Raw genomic sequence first — 16,915 nt, forward strand, 5'->3', positions numbered from 1 at the left:
AAGAATCACAAGATAATCTAAGGCAATGCTAGTAAGGGATCAAGATTGAAGAATTCGGGTGCGAAGACAAAATTTGGCTAAGTAAAGATTTTGCTCAAGCCAAGGACCTTGCCCTAAGCAACAAATTTGTGTGAATGAAGCAAGAAATGCACTCAAGCAAGAAGTTGTGCAAATGAGGGGTGAAAATGCGCTCAAGCAAGAAGTTGTGCAAATGAAGGTGAAAATGCACTCAAGCAAGAAGTTGTGTGAATGAGTAAAATGCGCTCAAGCAAGAAGGTTGTGCAAATGAAGGTGAAAAATGCGCTCAAGCAAGAAGTTGTGCGAATGAAGGTGAAAAATAGGTTCAAGCAAGAAGTTGTGCAAATGAGGGGTGAAAATGCGCTCAAGCAAGAAGTTGTGCAAATGAGGGGTGAAAATGCCCTCAAGTGAGAAGTTGTGCAAATGAGGGGTGAAAATGCACTCAAGCAAAGAAGTTGTGCAAATGAGGGGCGAAAATGCGCCCAGGCAAGAAAGGGAATAAGTCTTGAACAACTCATCAATTTATGCAAATGAACCTTAAATTTGCACCCAGCCTTGAGGCTTGTGTGATTGAACATGAAATTGAGCCCACCTTTGTGCATATGGAGCATAAAAATGCACCCAGGCAAGGTGGTCAACTCAAGCATAATGTAACGTGTTGAAGAGCATGAGATGAAGTGTGTGAAGTTGAGTTTGAACCTAGACCTAAATGCAATATACATGTCACACTTGAGTTTGTGATCAATTTTAAATTTGTTTCTTTGATTCATAGTGTTTTGATTCAAGTTTATCTCTTTTGCACGTCTGATTGCAAGTGGATATGAAGGGATGCACAAGGATGCGAAACAAGTGTAAAAGGACTTCATCAAAGGTTATCAATGTGGTTAGCACCAAGCGGACAAACTGGAGCTAGCATCAAGTGAACAACATTAAAAAAGTCATACAAGCAAGATGATAGACTTCATAGCTTTAGCTAAACAATTGCAACAAGATGAGGCTCTCAACATCTCAGAAGATAAAAGGATTTGCTTAAGCAAGGCAAGTTAAACAATCAAAGCTAGAGGGTTGACTTGATCGTGACGATACCATCATCATCACACCAAGCTTAGAAATGTCGAGTATCAAGAGATATTGTTCAACTACATACGCCTGTGATGAGGTGTCAAGTCTGCAATGCAAATTGAGGTAGCATCCTTGTCATCACCGGCCAATCAAAGAATTCCACGTCAACATGTCCAAATGCAATATACCTAACTCATTCAATGGAGGCACAAAATTCAAGATACCTAGCCTCATTTTCTATTGGTTCACATTCAATGTGGAACATATGTCAAATCAAATGTAATTTTCTCATTGGCTGAAAAGGAGTTTGTTGTAACAAACCCTAATTAGGGTTTTATCTTGTAATATTGGCCATTAATTGTGAATCAATTTGAGCCACTCATTGTAAAGAGCTATCTATATAAGGCTCAATTTTCTCATTTGTAAAGGTTAATAGAGAATAGTTAGCAATCAATAGTTAGTAGTTAATAGTTGATAGTAGATAGCTAGAGTAGGTTAGGAGAAAAGGAGATTGTTGCCAAGACTTTGTTGCAAGAAGCATAATATTTTCATTGAGGATATGGTGAATTTCATGTGTTGATTCAACATTTGCATGGTCTCTACTTCTCATTTATTTTTATGTTGATTAGATGGAAGGAAGCTATTGTGGATGCTTAGTGGTGAAATTCGCATGTTCATACTAACTGTGTTTTGCTGATTGCTAAATACTTTGCGTGGTTAAATGAACTCTTTATATAAGCTCAACTTTAATTACTATTCACCCATTGATATGCATCACATTGATGGTGTCTATGTTGTTGGTGGTGATTTGAACATCATAAGATTACTTTAGAAGATTGCATTAGCTTTGTGGAGTTGTTGCTTTGCATGGCAAAGCAAAGCAAAGTCTAGTAGAATGTCACCAAATCATTCATAGTCTCTTCCATTCCTAGGATTAAACTAGCTTCCTAAATCCTATCTCTTTTGCCTTTTGTTTTATAGTCAAGTGAATTTCACGTTCCAGCAGCATTCAAGCAAGAGTTTATACAAAACGTAAGTCCCCTTGTTATTACCAGCATCCACATCAACCATTGAGTTTATCCACACGTCAAGACCTGTCATTTGGAACCTTGGAGTCACCTCAAGTGATCACTTAGTTCAGCATTTGAGAGGATTTTGTTCAAGAGAGGATAAGATACCTTGGTATTTTATTCTGTGTTGCATGATGTCATAAAAAGTAAAAGAACACATCAACACATACCCCCATTTTATAATTTTTAAAATCTATAAATTTGATTTAAGAAGGGAGCTATACCACAAGAAAATTCAAAGGGAAGCTAATCGATAACTTACCCAACTGCTGTTAATACTTTTGTCCTCATTTTCTGGGTTGATAGAGTTTAAATTCAGTTACTGCAAAAGGGGACAAATCTGTTAACCAACACAAGGTAAACAGGGAACAAATATACCAATCTAACCCTCAAGGTGAGTTAAGGCATATGACCATCACAAAATTTATCATGCTGGTGCCTAGTAGGCACCCATTAATGTTCATCATCCCCATCCCTTTAGAAATCAAACTCACAAGTATATCTCTTCAATAATCTCCAAAATATCCTTACCCAATAATGGTCAGATATTCAGATATACAATATTCCCTCAAAGGAAAGATTAAAAAAACAATAAGAGAATTAAAGATTCCATAATCCATGTCAATCAGCAAGAGAGCCTCTCCTAAAACATGGCTTAAAAACAGATGTCATTCTGATGCCAGTTATGATAATATCATAAATAATTTTATTATGATGTTGTAAATGGGTTTCTCATTTAAAAAATCCAATATGATGTTATAAATGCTTACATGATGATCAAAGAAATGGATCATACCATGGTGAAGTCATTTTTTCTGTTCTTCAAAATTAAATGTCCTCCCTGGTCTCCACTCTCACGCTCTCTTCAATCACTTTGAAGATGATGTAAACAACTTCATGATTGGGTGATAATCTTTTGCTGGGTTCTTTCCTTGACTTCATATGCTATGTCAAAAATTGAAAGATAATTCTGAGCTTCCAGATCCAATACCTTAACATCTTTCCTGCATGCTAACTATGAAAGGTAGAAGAGAATAGGTTTCCACAGTCAATAATGATCACAAATAGAATTTCTACATAGGTTTGTGTAACAAACCATCATCAGGCTAAAGTAGGCATTGTGATATAAAAGAATACAACCTAGGCCTCCTTATAGAAATAACCTTTGATGCGACCATTAAAACCCTAATCCCCATTAAAATGCCCCGCTCCATGAACCTGAATTAATGCATTAGAGTACATATATAGGGGAGGTTCTACTACATATCTACACAAATATCTGACAAATAGCCCCAGTTGAATAGTCAATTAAACCAAGCCAGCTGCTTTTGGTACTGTTTTTTGTTATTTTCATGGAATAAGCAGTAGTCTTGACTCTCTGCCAGTGTGCCATAAGCCAAGATGAATACATACTCATTACTGACACAGTTGCCACCAAGAAGCTAGGCTCATAAAGCTATAGCAGCCACTGCTGCAATGTCGAGATTGTTAATACAAGCAATTCAACTCAGCAGCAAATATCACTAATTTCACTGACTAATACTCAATCGACCTAAGTTGTAGTATATTCTCTTTAATTTTAACTTATAAAGGACTTTCTATTTTAATTCTTTATAATCTCATTCAATTGACTAAGAGTTTTAAATTTTTAATATATTCAAGCAAAAAACAACTAATACAATATATTCAAGCAAAAACAACTAACACAAAATAGCAGTTTCAAGCAATAGACAAGGTTTTTGTGATTTTGTCAGTGCAAGAGAGAGCAAAATGCATCAAATGGGAAAGAGTCGTACCTCTTCTTGCAAGATTGAGAGTGTCTCACCAACATATGGCACAGATTCTTGTGGAACAAACTCCCTCACTTCAGCCACATCACCCAAGGTCTTGATTGGATTGAAAATAACTGGACCTTTTCCTTTAATAATGTCAAAAGGAATATTCATTCCTGACAAAGGTGTAAGAATGTCGGAGAACAAAATAACCTGTATCAAAGAGGTCAACTAAAATCAGAAAGCTCTGGAAATGATCATAATGTTATTTTCATCACCAGAAACAAATTATAATTATCAATACCAACTGTGATAAACTCAAGTGGATGCCAAGCCACAGAAACTAAGTAGGATGTATAGCTTTTCATAGATATTGTTAAGCAAGACATTAACGAATAGGAAACAGAGACTTGCATCAAAGCAATAATAAAGGATTTGAAGATGTATTTTGGATGCAAACTGTGAAATACTTTTGATTGTATCTAAACATAGGTAAGGGAACACTATCTTACCTTGTTAAGATACTCCAAAAGTAAGGAAAAAATTAGTAATGCATCCCTGTCTCCATAACTCACCTTCAGTCCAAGCTACAGGACAGTCACGAATTACTAATTTTCTTCCTATTTTTAAATGATCATTGTCATAGATGTTAGGAGAGGCTCTGGGAGAAGTACCCTACTTCCTCAGCTTACCCCATTTTCCAATGTGTGTTACTCGAAATAGTATTGGCCCTTCTATGGTGATTAATGAGGTTGTTCCCCTTGTGTGGAGATTGAGAAGGATATTAGCTCTTTTGTGATGTTCGATAAGGATGTTGGCTCTTTCTCCACAACAGATTCTAGTACAATTTTTTTACAGCCAGGCCTGTTATATTAAACCAGTTGTTTCTTTAGCAAGCAGCCTTCCCCTTACATGATTATTACTTAAGTTTTTTGCATCATATGGCTCTGTCTTTTCTGACTTGTCTAGTGCTTACCTGTTTTGCATTAGCTATCTCTAGTTAGCACCTTTTCTGTTGTTAATTTTAGTTACTCTTTCAGTTATTGTAGTTGTTTTAACTTTTATCTTTTCAGCATTTCAGCTTGCTGATGTAATTTGATGTATTTTCAAGTCACTTTGACTTACCCTGCTCATTTGTGAACATCAATGTAATCATAACGAATTTGGCGAGTAACCATGCCCAAGTGGCATATTTTGCTTTTTTTTTACTTATTTTTATCGAAAAGAAAAATTTGCCCCCTCAAACCCTAAAATGTGGTATCCAAGACATCTTAAAGAACAAAATCAAAATCATATATCATATTTTGAATGAAAAACAAAAATATTATTCATCCTTGCTGAACGTTTTTCCTTGCTTGCCATTGCATGAATAGAGTTGAAGATTGATTGGTGAACATTCCAAACTGGTTGGTTTGCTATTCCTACACATTTGCAAGAGTTCATTTTCTACCAAAGAGATCTTAGAGGAAGATTTCTACAAAAGAGGTACGTTTATTTTTTTTTAAATTGTTGTTTTTTTAACAAATGAACTCTCTTGTTTTGTTTTGAAGTTTATATTTTGTTTTCATTCTTCTAGGAAATCTAAAACACGTGCATAATTTTTTTTAAATGAATTGGGTTATTTTTGTTTTCTTTGTTTCAATTCTTTGAATTATTGTTTATTGAACTTGTTGTCATAGGTATTAGTGTATTACAATGGCATCTATTTCTAGCTCCATGAGCCAACCCCGCTTCAAAACAAACCCAAACTCTTCCCTTTTGGAAATATGTTGAAATGGTACAACAACTTTCAGGTGGTGGGGGTTATGTTTGGGTTTGTAGTGGGTGTGATGTTGGATATTCAAGCTCATACAGCCGAGTGAAAGGTCATTTGTGCAACATGCCTAGACTAGGTATCAAAGCTTGCCTAGGCAAAGATGATAAACCCATTCGAAAATCACAAGTCTTGGTATAAATTAATGAGCAAGAAAAAGCAGATCAAGCAGCAAGCCATAAAATCAAATCATCATTTGTTAAAGAAAGGATCTTGAGGCATGAAGCCCTCTCCACCGCCATCTAATCTTCAACCTATAGACAGCCACCCAATTTTGCTCACATCTAAAGAACAACATGTGGCCTATACACATATGAGATCAAAGGGACCGTTGGAAATGGCATTTCAAAAGGAATCTCAAGAGATTGTTGATCAACAAGTAGCAAGATTTCTGTATGTGAATGGATTGACATTCAACATTGTTCACTCACCGTATTGGCAACAAATGGTGAAAATAATTAATGAGGCTCCAAAAGAGTACAAGGAATCAAGTTTTGAGAAGTGTGTAGCACCTTATCAGAAAAACAAGTGAAGTTTGTAGAGGAGTCCTTGAAGGACATAACAGATTTGTCGACCGAAACAAGTGTGTCCATCATTTAGAATGGATGAAAAGATATAATAAATTGTCCATTAATCAATGTTATTGTAGTGTCCCCTAGAGGGACAATGATTTTGAGAGCAATGGATTATGAAGAGGTGAAGGATGGTGCAATTATTGCTAATATTCTTTGTCAAGCCACTAAACAAATTGGGCCCTCAATATGTTGTGCAAATTATAACAAAAAATGTCAAAAATTGTAGAGCGGCTGAGTTATCGATTGACGAGCGTTATTCACACATTTTTTGGACACTTTGTGTTGTCCACTCCCTCAACCTTATTCTACAAAAAAATGGCATCAAAATTGATTGGATCAAACAAGTGTATGCTCAGGCCAAAAAGATCTAAATGTTCATCACCAAACACCATATGTCACAAGGCATACTAGGAACATTCTCAAAATTGGAGCTGCTGAAGGTAAGTTAATATGCTTCAAGTTAGTAAACTTTTTAATTTTATTTTAATTTTAATTTTTGTAAATTTTATTTTTTAATTTTGATTTTCAAACATGTTGTTGAGACCCGTTTCGCCTCCAACACAATTGTGTTGAGACGACTTGTAAAGATTCATAAGGCACTTTCAAACATGGTCATTGACCCAAATTGGTCCATATGGAGGCAATCTATAACTACAAGGGCAGCAAAGGTTAAACAAATGATCCTAGATGACATTTGGCGTGATCATGTTGAATATCTTCTCAATTGAACTAAGCACATATTGTACATGATTTGTTATACCAAAATGGATAAGCCTTATTTGGATGAGATATATGATGGCATGAACTCAATAATTGAGAAAATGAAAGCCATCGTAAATGGAAAAAAACAAGATCCTAAAGAAACTTTCTTCAAACAACTACACAAAATCATTGAAGAAAGATGGAACAAAATGACCACTCTGCTACATCTGCTTGCCTTTTGTAATATTCCCACTAATTTTTTTTTGTTTTTTCAGAGCAATATCACAATCACCAATCACCCGTTAGGGTTAGAATAATGAAAACTGAACAACTGGAAAGAACCCTACACTTTCTGATCACCGAGAGCCCAGACTGGGAGGGTGAGAGCATACGGTAGCAGGGGATCGTGTAATGTCCCCATTTTGCGAGCATCAGAGTTTGTAAGAATTAGCCTATCATTTGACCCTCGTAGGCTAATAATTATTGATAGAGGGCCTCGTGTGGCAGTTACTTGGTGATTAGAGACATTACTCTTCAGCTGGATTCAGGTTTTGGCCTTTGCATAGGTTTTTTGACTCAGATTGGCACACTTACTATTTATAGTAAGTTACTATTTATAGTAAGTTACTATTTATAGTAAGTTACTATTTTGGGAGAGTCAGGGTTCCTATTAATAGAAAGACACCTGAGCAGAGCTTATTGGCAGTGTCAACCTTGATTGGGCCTTTGCAGCTATTTCTAGACTCAGTTCCACATACTTACTATTTATAGTAAGTCACTATTCAGGGTTTCTATCTTTAGACAGGCATCCAATCACATGGAGAATAGGGAGAGTCGACTCCTGGCTCAGACGGTTTAGCAATCAGACAAGTACATCAAGAGATATTAAAGTTTAAGTGACTTAAGTGATTTATTTAATATTTTAATATTATTATAAAGTTCTAAAGTAACTTTATAATAATAAAGTCACTTTAATATAATAAAGTGCGTTAAGTGAATAATTTAATGTGGGAATAAATCTTTTATCCCACATTGGCCAGGAAGGTGTTTGAGCTCTCTTAAGGAAAGAATAAAAGGAAAGGCAAGAGTTCATTCTCGGCATCCAGTTGATGAATAGTATTTTGATTGATTTTTATTTTATGGAGCCTAGGGCTTTCGCAATTTTCTTCTTTGATCATAGGAAACGAAAACTTCCTATTGATAGCAATTTTGAAGGTGTGAAATAACACCTGAATTATTGCAGTTGTGGGAAAGAATACTTCAGTTCTTTCATTTGTGCAAATTGGTGAAGTTTTCTACAAGGGTTTGAAGTTTATTGTTGGAGAACATTTATAATTGGTTGTGAATCATCCTTCTTTGGCACATGGAGTTATATCATTCTTGTTGGGAGAGATTATCAACAAATTATTCAAGGTTTTAAGAGCAGATTGCAAGTTTGTTCTTGCTGCTACAGTGCGCATGAACAGTGCACATGAACAGTGTCACGCTACAGTATTTGTGCTTGATTCCGATTGCAACTTTCATCTCCATCATCGAGCATCACTATTATCAGGTTCCTCTTGCAACTATTAGTAGCTAGTATTGAAATCTTAGGCATATAATTTTGCTGTTGTAAGTGATAACTTAGAATCAGTTTTGGTATTGCTGTAGTCTTTTTGTAAGCCAATTAGTCTTGGCAAATCCATAGCAGCATTGTACTTAGGAATGAATTCAATAAAGAAGATATATGTTGCATACAATTTGTTTGACGAAATGTCCTTTTAATAGCAAATATGATCAGCATAATAGTCGCATGCCAGTTGTTTGTCGAAATGTCAGTTGGCTGTAGGTATGCAATCCACATTGAAAATACCAAAAAGAACTGCACTCGCATACTAGTTCATTGTAAGAGGTATTGTCAACATCATTGGTGAACTTCCTAAATTTCTTGGCAACTTTCAAAGTGTATCAAACAATCCAAAATACAAAAATCAGAATAAAGAAAGACAGCATACAAAGTGTTTGACAATATTCCTTGAGCCAAAATCAGTCAGTTTGGGCAAGGGATATTACAGATCATTAGAGATAAACTGTTGAATTACTGAAATACAATACGGGTGGCAAGCCAGCCCCTTCCGCTTATCTAGCGGGAAAGCAAGGAACTTGGCGGTAAAACAGCCAAGAGAACAACACTGCAAACAAAAATCACTCGACTGCAATATTTCAGTGGGAGGACTGAATTACAAAATATCAGATATATGCGGCATGCCAGCCTCTTCCACTTCTCAGCGGGATATGAAGATTACAATCCAGAACGATTAGTAGTACTACTACTTAACCTTACAATAGAGAGGAAAGTGAGAGTAGAAGTATATTGCTGAACACGAGATAATGATCATCAAACTAATTCAACACAAAACAGCAGGCTGGAAATGCATAACCAGCAACCCATAAACTCACTAAATTGCTCATATCTCACTCAAATCTCTCTCAATTCACTCCAAATCACTCCCAAACCAACACTAGACAAGAAGCAACTAAGAATGATCCAAAATAGAGCTACCAAAAACTTCAAAACACCCTACACTCATCCCAATGCAATCACCAAAAGCCACACCTAGCTATAGCTAGAATATTTCGATTTGCAATATAAAATTCAAAACTCAAAATATGGTGCTACAAACTTACAAGATGTATCACCAACAGCAAGAAGAAGGATTGAGCCAGTACCCAGAATGATCAGTCGCTCAAGCAATGAGGTATGATCGAAAACTTGCTTCAGCCACAGGGAAACCAGGAACTCCAAAAATCACTCCACACTTCGAAAATACTGAAATATGCACTGAAAATGTCATAGAATACATCACACAGCTAGGTACTATATCTCAAGTACGAAACTGGAAACACTAGGGAGCCGCACTCCGAAGCTTCAAAGTTCATACGCCAATCCGGTAGCATAACGATGCAATTTTTCAAGATGGTAAAATGAGATCCCAAGGCTCATAATTATAACTCCAAGCTCCCCCAAATTCAAATGCAAATGGCGCCCAAACTCAACTCAAACTCCATTTCATTTCAAGTCTCCTCCAACTTGGCACCCACTTCCCTCTTCCTAGGCAAGTTCGAACTTTGCCTTTTGGTGGCGTTTTTTGCAATGTAAAAATTATAAAACAAGAGATGTTTTATCCTTCCAAATTGCCACGAAATAATATGCCATTTGACTTGGAAAAATAACACATGGATATCAAATAATTATTTTTCCCTAAGTCATCCTCAATACATTTAATCAGTAAATACAAATACTTAAATATTAAACCTTAGACAAGGAAATAATATTTAATTAAATCACTTATGACTCCCATACTGTCATCAACAAAACCAGGATGAAGCAGAGTAAAGAAGACCATAGAACTGTTGCAGGATCAGGACCCTGTCCACTGCCAAAATAGAAATGCTCCATACTGCCACCCGAAAAGCATGATCTTCGCACCTAGTGACAGAGCATGGAAAGCTCAGTAAGACAGCATCATCCAAACAGCCAACCCCTAACTTACTAAAAATAGTAAGTTCTCGCTTCACCAACGTTTGAAACCCTAATTCTTCATTCCACATAGCCTACGGGTCTCTAGAATAGGCCAATGGAGCACTGAAAGCACATCATTGAGAAGGGGACATTACACCTTTGCATTGAGTCCCAAAAAATTATATTGTTGAGCTCCTTTCCATGTCAACAAGAATTGCCCCATATTGAGATGTTGAAGTCAGTCAAAGATACAAGATAGCACTTCACAAACTCTTCATTGATCTTGACATACGAGATGCACTGAGGATAGAATTCATGGATTTTGCACACTCCAATGACTTTAGTATTGATGTTCTTCGGGACAAGTATAAGGTCGATGGTCATAGTTGGTGGTACTTCCATGGCCAATCATTCACACGCCTACAACCTCTTACAATCAAATTTTTATCACAAGTTCTATAATAAAATTCTTTTATCTTTTATGTTTTTATTTATATTTTAATTTTATAATTTATTTTTTTGAATTTAGTAACTCTTAACTCTCCAATTTTGTCTTAACAGGTTGCTAGTTCATCTTCATTTGAGAGGAATTGGAGCACATACTCCATCTACTCAATAAAGAACAATCGACTACACTCAAAAGAGGTAGAGGACTTGGTGTATGTGCATTCAAACTTGTGGATCCTTACACAAACAAAGTGGCTACAAGGAAGGAATGAAGTGGGATATCAAGCCAAAGCATATTGACTTGGATGCTTCCACTTCCCACTTTGTTGCACTTTATGTTAAAGATGAACCAACTAGCAAGCACAAAAGTGCTAATGCTAGCACTAGTGCCAATGTTTGTGGTTCTTCTAATTTACTAGTACCTACTTCTAATATGGATGGTGATACTATTTTTGAAGACCCATATGACAATGTTAGATCAATGATGGCTGATTGTTGACACTAGAGATTATTATTTTTTATTTTTATATATATCATAATATTCGAGTTTCACTGATTGACATTGTAATATTTGTATTTTTATGCTGGTTTAGTTTATTATATAATTGTAGCGTTGTAAATTGTCACTAGGCCAATTTACACCTTCTGATTGTGCCCCTATTTTACCATGTCCTATCCTCATCACCTTTCCGGGTCCGTTTGTGCCTATTCTCCAATTTTGAGGCCATGAACAACCTTTTGTGGGTCCTACCATGGGACACCCACCCTATTTTAACATTGTTTAGGCCCTGATTGGAGAGGGACCAGGGTGTGGAGCGCCCTAGTCTGGACCATGGCACCCCAAAACACCATGGTCCCTCCTAATTTGGCCCCAATTTAAAATGGGGTAGGTGCTATATCTCCTCGGTAAGATTTGATCCCCATGGCTCCGCATGACCGTTGGAGGTTGGCCTAATCGGTAATTTACCTAGATACCCCTATATAAAGACATTTTATAGGCCTAATTTCATCTATCCACCCCCAACAATCTAAGCAATCAATTCTTATCACGTGTACATCCATGAAGCAATCATTATCAAGCATTTTCAAAGATCTTCAAGGCTGCATATTCATCATCTAGCATTGTGGAGCAAAGTCATGTCAATTTCCATGCAAGCATGTGTGTGTGATTAGGGTTTTGTCATGTTCATGGCATTTCATACAACATATGTGATTACATTCAAAGAACAAAGCATCATCATCCGCAATTGCAGATCTAAAGTATATTTCCTCAAAAAATTATTTCAGTATTTGCATTATTTCATTCAAGGTTGATTCCAAACCAAGGTTTGACTTAGGCAAACCCCTATTCCCAACAAGGTCCCCCTTCTTTCTGTGTGCAAGAAACAGGTACAGAGCTGCATTCAAGAGGATCAACAAGAATTGCAAAGACAAACAGGTTCACCTTTTCATGGCAATAAATTTGGAGGACCAGGCCAAATTGGAGCAGCACGGTCCTGAAAAATCAAGCCAAACTTCTAGGAACAGATCCAAAACATCCTATTTTGACCAAATCCAGGTTGGTGTCTCCATATGACGACTGTAGTTCACTGTTTATGCCCAATCTCTTCAATATTCACCCATTTACCCTAATTTCAGCATTTTCACAATTCAACTTAGAAAGAGGGAATCAAAACCCTAACAGAGGTGAACCTAATCAATATCTCAAATCTTTTTCCTTAGAGGGATTAAGCCTCAATCTATTAAGTCCCTCCCTCTTTCAATGTGATGGTTAATTAAATAAAAATTAGTGGTTTTGTAACCTTAATTGGTGAAACCCTAATATTCACCATTACAATAATATATAATGCTATGTGTGGTGCATTTTGAACTTAATTACTGCTGCAAATATGTATATATCTCTGGTTTTTATATGTTTTTGTAAGGACGAACCCAATCCCCAAATTTTTTTTGACTAAATCTACGAACTGAACCCTCAAACTTGAACCTGAACCAGTACCGGTAACTTAGCTGTTTGATTTTTCGAGACATCAAGTTACTCCAACTCAAGCAAAAAATTTAGATCTGCATTCTACAACAAATGTTCCTTATTATATTTTATAGCAATCTGAGAATTGTTAACTTGTCTTGTAGTGGAGGCTCTCACGTTCTATTTGCTCACATGTTACACGTGTAATTTCATATTTTGGTATTAGGATAGAATTACGACATTTTCCAAGATAGATAATTGTTAAATCATTAATGGAATTGTATTTAGATGATTTGATCGACATCTTATCTGAGTTGTTCACTAATATCTAAAACAGCCAATTTCTCATCAAAAAATGATGTGCTTCCATGTGCTTAATTAGCAATGGTAATTATTCTATAAGGCTAAACCATATAAACTGGTAGTCCGTCACTTACAAATTACACACAAGGTTTGCAATTCCAGTTGGTGACAGCTCCTTTCAGGCACCATGCACATACTAGGCATTTTTTTATGAGAACTTAAAGATGCATTTCCAGGAAAAAATTGTCCAATTTATGCCTTAAATAGATTTAACAATATCAGCTTCGATGAGAAAGAGATGGCTTTGGGAAAGTTAGAAATGGTGAGAGATATTGGAAAGCATAAAAATAAATCTGTATTCCCAGATCTCAATAATCATCAAGATGTAACAGAAGGCAGAATAACACAGAAGAACGGGACTCAAAATATCTTATTAATTTTTCAACCTCGTCATAGATCAGGTATAACACTTACTCCATCTGGTTTGAAAGATTTCCAGGGTTGCAAAGAGATTCTGACTGCAAGCTCAACATTTTCTGACCTCTCACGAAACATAGGATACTTCTCACATAATTCTCGATAACTCTGTCGACAGCAAATAAGAGAAGTCGTTATTTTAAATGATAAATTCAAGGAACAGTCAGCTTTAAAGATAAAACAGAGAAATGAGGATGCACTTAGTTCATAAATCTATTAAAATGGAAAGAACTGTAAAAGAAAAATAGAACTCCAATGATTCTTATTCAGCTTGAGGAATTCATTTTTTCCCTGGTTTCAGGTGGTTGCTTCCTTTGTTCCCAGGAAACGCGTATTGTCAAAAGATTTTCCATTATATACATTCTAGACATAATTTAAAAATTTAAATCTATGGCTGGAATAGTATCATCATACATCCCACATAATTACAAACAATGTTAAATGAACCTATGGATCTGTGGATTTATTAATATTAGAAAGATTAGCTCTTTTATCCATTTTCACCCTCTCAGTCGTATGAAGCCATCCCATTTAATTGCTACTTTTCTTGTAAATCCTTCAATCTTTTATGATAAGTACTACCAACCATGTACACCTTATTTTCCCCAGTTGTATTACTTTTGCTCAACTCCCAACACACCTATCCCTGTTTTCCGCCAACTACGTTTGCTGCTACAGCATTGTACTCATCCACCCCACAACAATAATAAACATTCCAATAAACAAACCCGCTTTCAGAATTTGAACAGCATTCATAATAAATTTCCTCAAGCTCTCAAGGACAGTTGTAACCACAGCAGATGTAACCCATAAAAATGTTCTTACAGGCAATCTAAAGCATTGATAAAGCATTCCAAGAGGGCAGTCAATGCTGCAGCAGGAATCGAGCTAGCAAAGAACTTTCATAATCAGCTAAACAGCATTCCACCAACATTAAATTTCAACAAATCTTTTATCATTTTGCATGAACTAAGGCAGAAAAGCACCAATGTATTAATGCCCTGTAATGTCCCCACTTTGAAATATAATTTAATAATAAATGATAATAATAAAATTAAAACATTAAAAATTAAATTAAAATATAAAATAATATAATTAAATATGATTAATTAAAAATTAATTAAGTTAATGAGAAGTCAAAAGACATGAAAGGAAAAGTTGTGACTCCCTCAACAATGAGATATAAAAGGGAGAAGAAAACCTCATTTGGGGGGGGGATAGTTCGGAAATGAGAAGTGCAGATCTGATTTAAATAATAAGTGCAGATCTGATTATGAAAGGCTGTGTCCCTTTCAAAGGGTAGAAATAATGAAGAGTTGCACTCTTTCAAAGGGTGCTAATGGTGAAAGGGTATGTCTCTTGCCAAAGGGCATACATGATGAAGAGGTGCGACCTCTCCCTCAAATTGAGAGATATAAAGGGAAGGAATCAAAAGCATCTAGTGACATCACCATTGATCAGATCAGATCAGAATTGTTATCAAGTTACAGGCAGTAACATTTGTGTTCTTGGTGGTATGCATGGGGATGTGCTTAATTTGTATGCTTAGTATATGAAGCTTGATAAAGTTGTTATGCAGAATCTAGTAATAATATTGTTATAAACTGCAATATGTATGACAGTCATACTTAATTTCATATATATTTATAATACATGAGAAGTTAGTGTACTTATAGTCTAAATCATGTTATTACAGTCAGTCTTTAAGAAGATGGGGATGAGATGTTCCAAAGAGGGGCAGTCTAAATCCAAGCAATAGGTTTAGTCCCAAGATAGGGTGGGGATTAGCGACCCATAAGCCTTGAGGGTATAGACCCAATACAGATAAGGGCTTGGATCTATAAACTTTGAGGAAACCTATTGTAGTTGGTCTCTAAGCGCTTTGGTAACATACGTAAACCCTTCTCCCTTAAACTGAAGTAGTAACTGGGTCTGATATCTATATTAATAATGATATTAATCATCTAATGAGGAAAATAGATAAGCATTTGTTAATAACTAATTGAAGAATATCAATCAATTTAAATATGTTGAAATAGATCAGGTAGGGGACATTACATGCCCACCATTCTTAAAGGAATCACTTCTGTTTGATATGCAAAGATGGGATTTTAATACCCAAGAAATAATCGAATGGATCAAGACTCTGAATCATCATAGAGGCACATCAACACAGGAGGATAGTCATCATGTCAAATTTATTTTTGGAATCACAGAAACGATTTTTTTTTTAGTTCTTTTTTTCTTTCATTTCACCGTACCAAGTTTTTCAATCACAATTCTTAGAAGCATAAGTTTACAGCTCCTTGCTCTGGATAAAAAAGAAAACACTACCATAGAAAATGTGTATGCCAAACAACCAACAGAAGCAGAAGAAATAGCAGTTAATAATTGTGGAAGATGATTAGGTTGTGGGCCCATCTGGCCATATATCTCATGGAGGCAAATATGGCTCACTGCAAAGGTCGTATCAGGTAAGAAATTTTATTTCCATAAATAAGCATCATGAGAGGGTTGAATGTGATAAACCATCTGCTTTATGGTGAATTCTCCCACCTAAACCACCATGTTCCATTACCAAATCAAAAAAAAATTAAAGTAATAGTTAAAGTAGTTGCTGTTAGGCAGATAAGTGTTGTGGTCACTGCCCAACAACCAATGAGGATGGTTGCCAATAGAAAAACAAGGACTAACAGTGACCTCATGTCAGATAATTTGATCACTAATCACTACAAAGGATTGATCTTGGACAAATACTGACATCGGACCTAAATATTTTCCTATCAAAACATCCACCTTTGGGGCAATGTTAAATTTGCCTTAAAAGCTATGAGTTTTCTTCTTGAACCCCATGAAAATTATTAACAGATATTCTCCTTTAGGTAGAATGATCTAGACAAATAAATCATTATCCAAATTTTCTATCTCAAGATTTTTCAGATTTATTGGAATACTAGTTTATGTTAGTTTAATATTATAATAAAGTATCTGCATACAATTGTCACTTTGATTATTTAGTTGTTAGTTTGTAACATTTTTCTATTCATACACTACATCTATTTTTAGTATGCAACTGCATGCTATTTTTAGCATATGATTGTTAATATAATGCAATGCTCTCCACATGAGAACATACTCCAATTTCTCTCATCTTATTCTTCAGTTTTTACCAACATTGGTATCAAAGCCAGATTGAATTGATCGC

At 35.7% G+C, this 16,915-nt stretch overlaps 1 protein-coding gene across 4 annotated transcripts in view; it reads right to left on the bottom strand.

The window, feature by feature from the left end:
• LOC131074378 (uroporphyrinogen decarboxylase) overlaps nucleotides 1–16,915 on the bottom strand; it is a 138,063-nt gene that overhangs the window by 40,211 nt on the left and 80,937 nt on the right. For 3 of the 4 annotated variants that reach the window (XM_058010992.2, XM_058010990.2, XM_058010991.2), the window contains exons 3-4: nucleotides 13,708–13,818; nucleotides 3,947–4,135 (exon numbers count right to left, since the gene is read on the bottom strand). In XM_058010992.2, coding sequence (XP_057866975.1) covers nucleotides 3,947–4,135; nucleotides 13,708–13,818 — 300 coding nt within the window. The remainder of the gene's footprint in view (nucleotides 1–3,946; nucleotides 4,136–13,707; nucleotides 13,819–16,915) is intronic. The other variant, XM_058010993.2, reaches the window with a different exon arrangement.

This window comes from Cryptomeria japonica, chromosome 3, assembly GCF_030272615.1.
Source record: "Cryptomeria japonica chromosome 3, Sugi_1.0, whole genome shotgun sequence".
Taxonomy (NCBI): domain Eukaryota; kingdom Viridiplantae; phylum Streptophyta; class Pinopsida; order Cupressales; family Cupressaceae; genus Cryptomeria; species Cryptomeria japonica.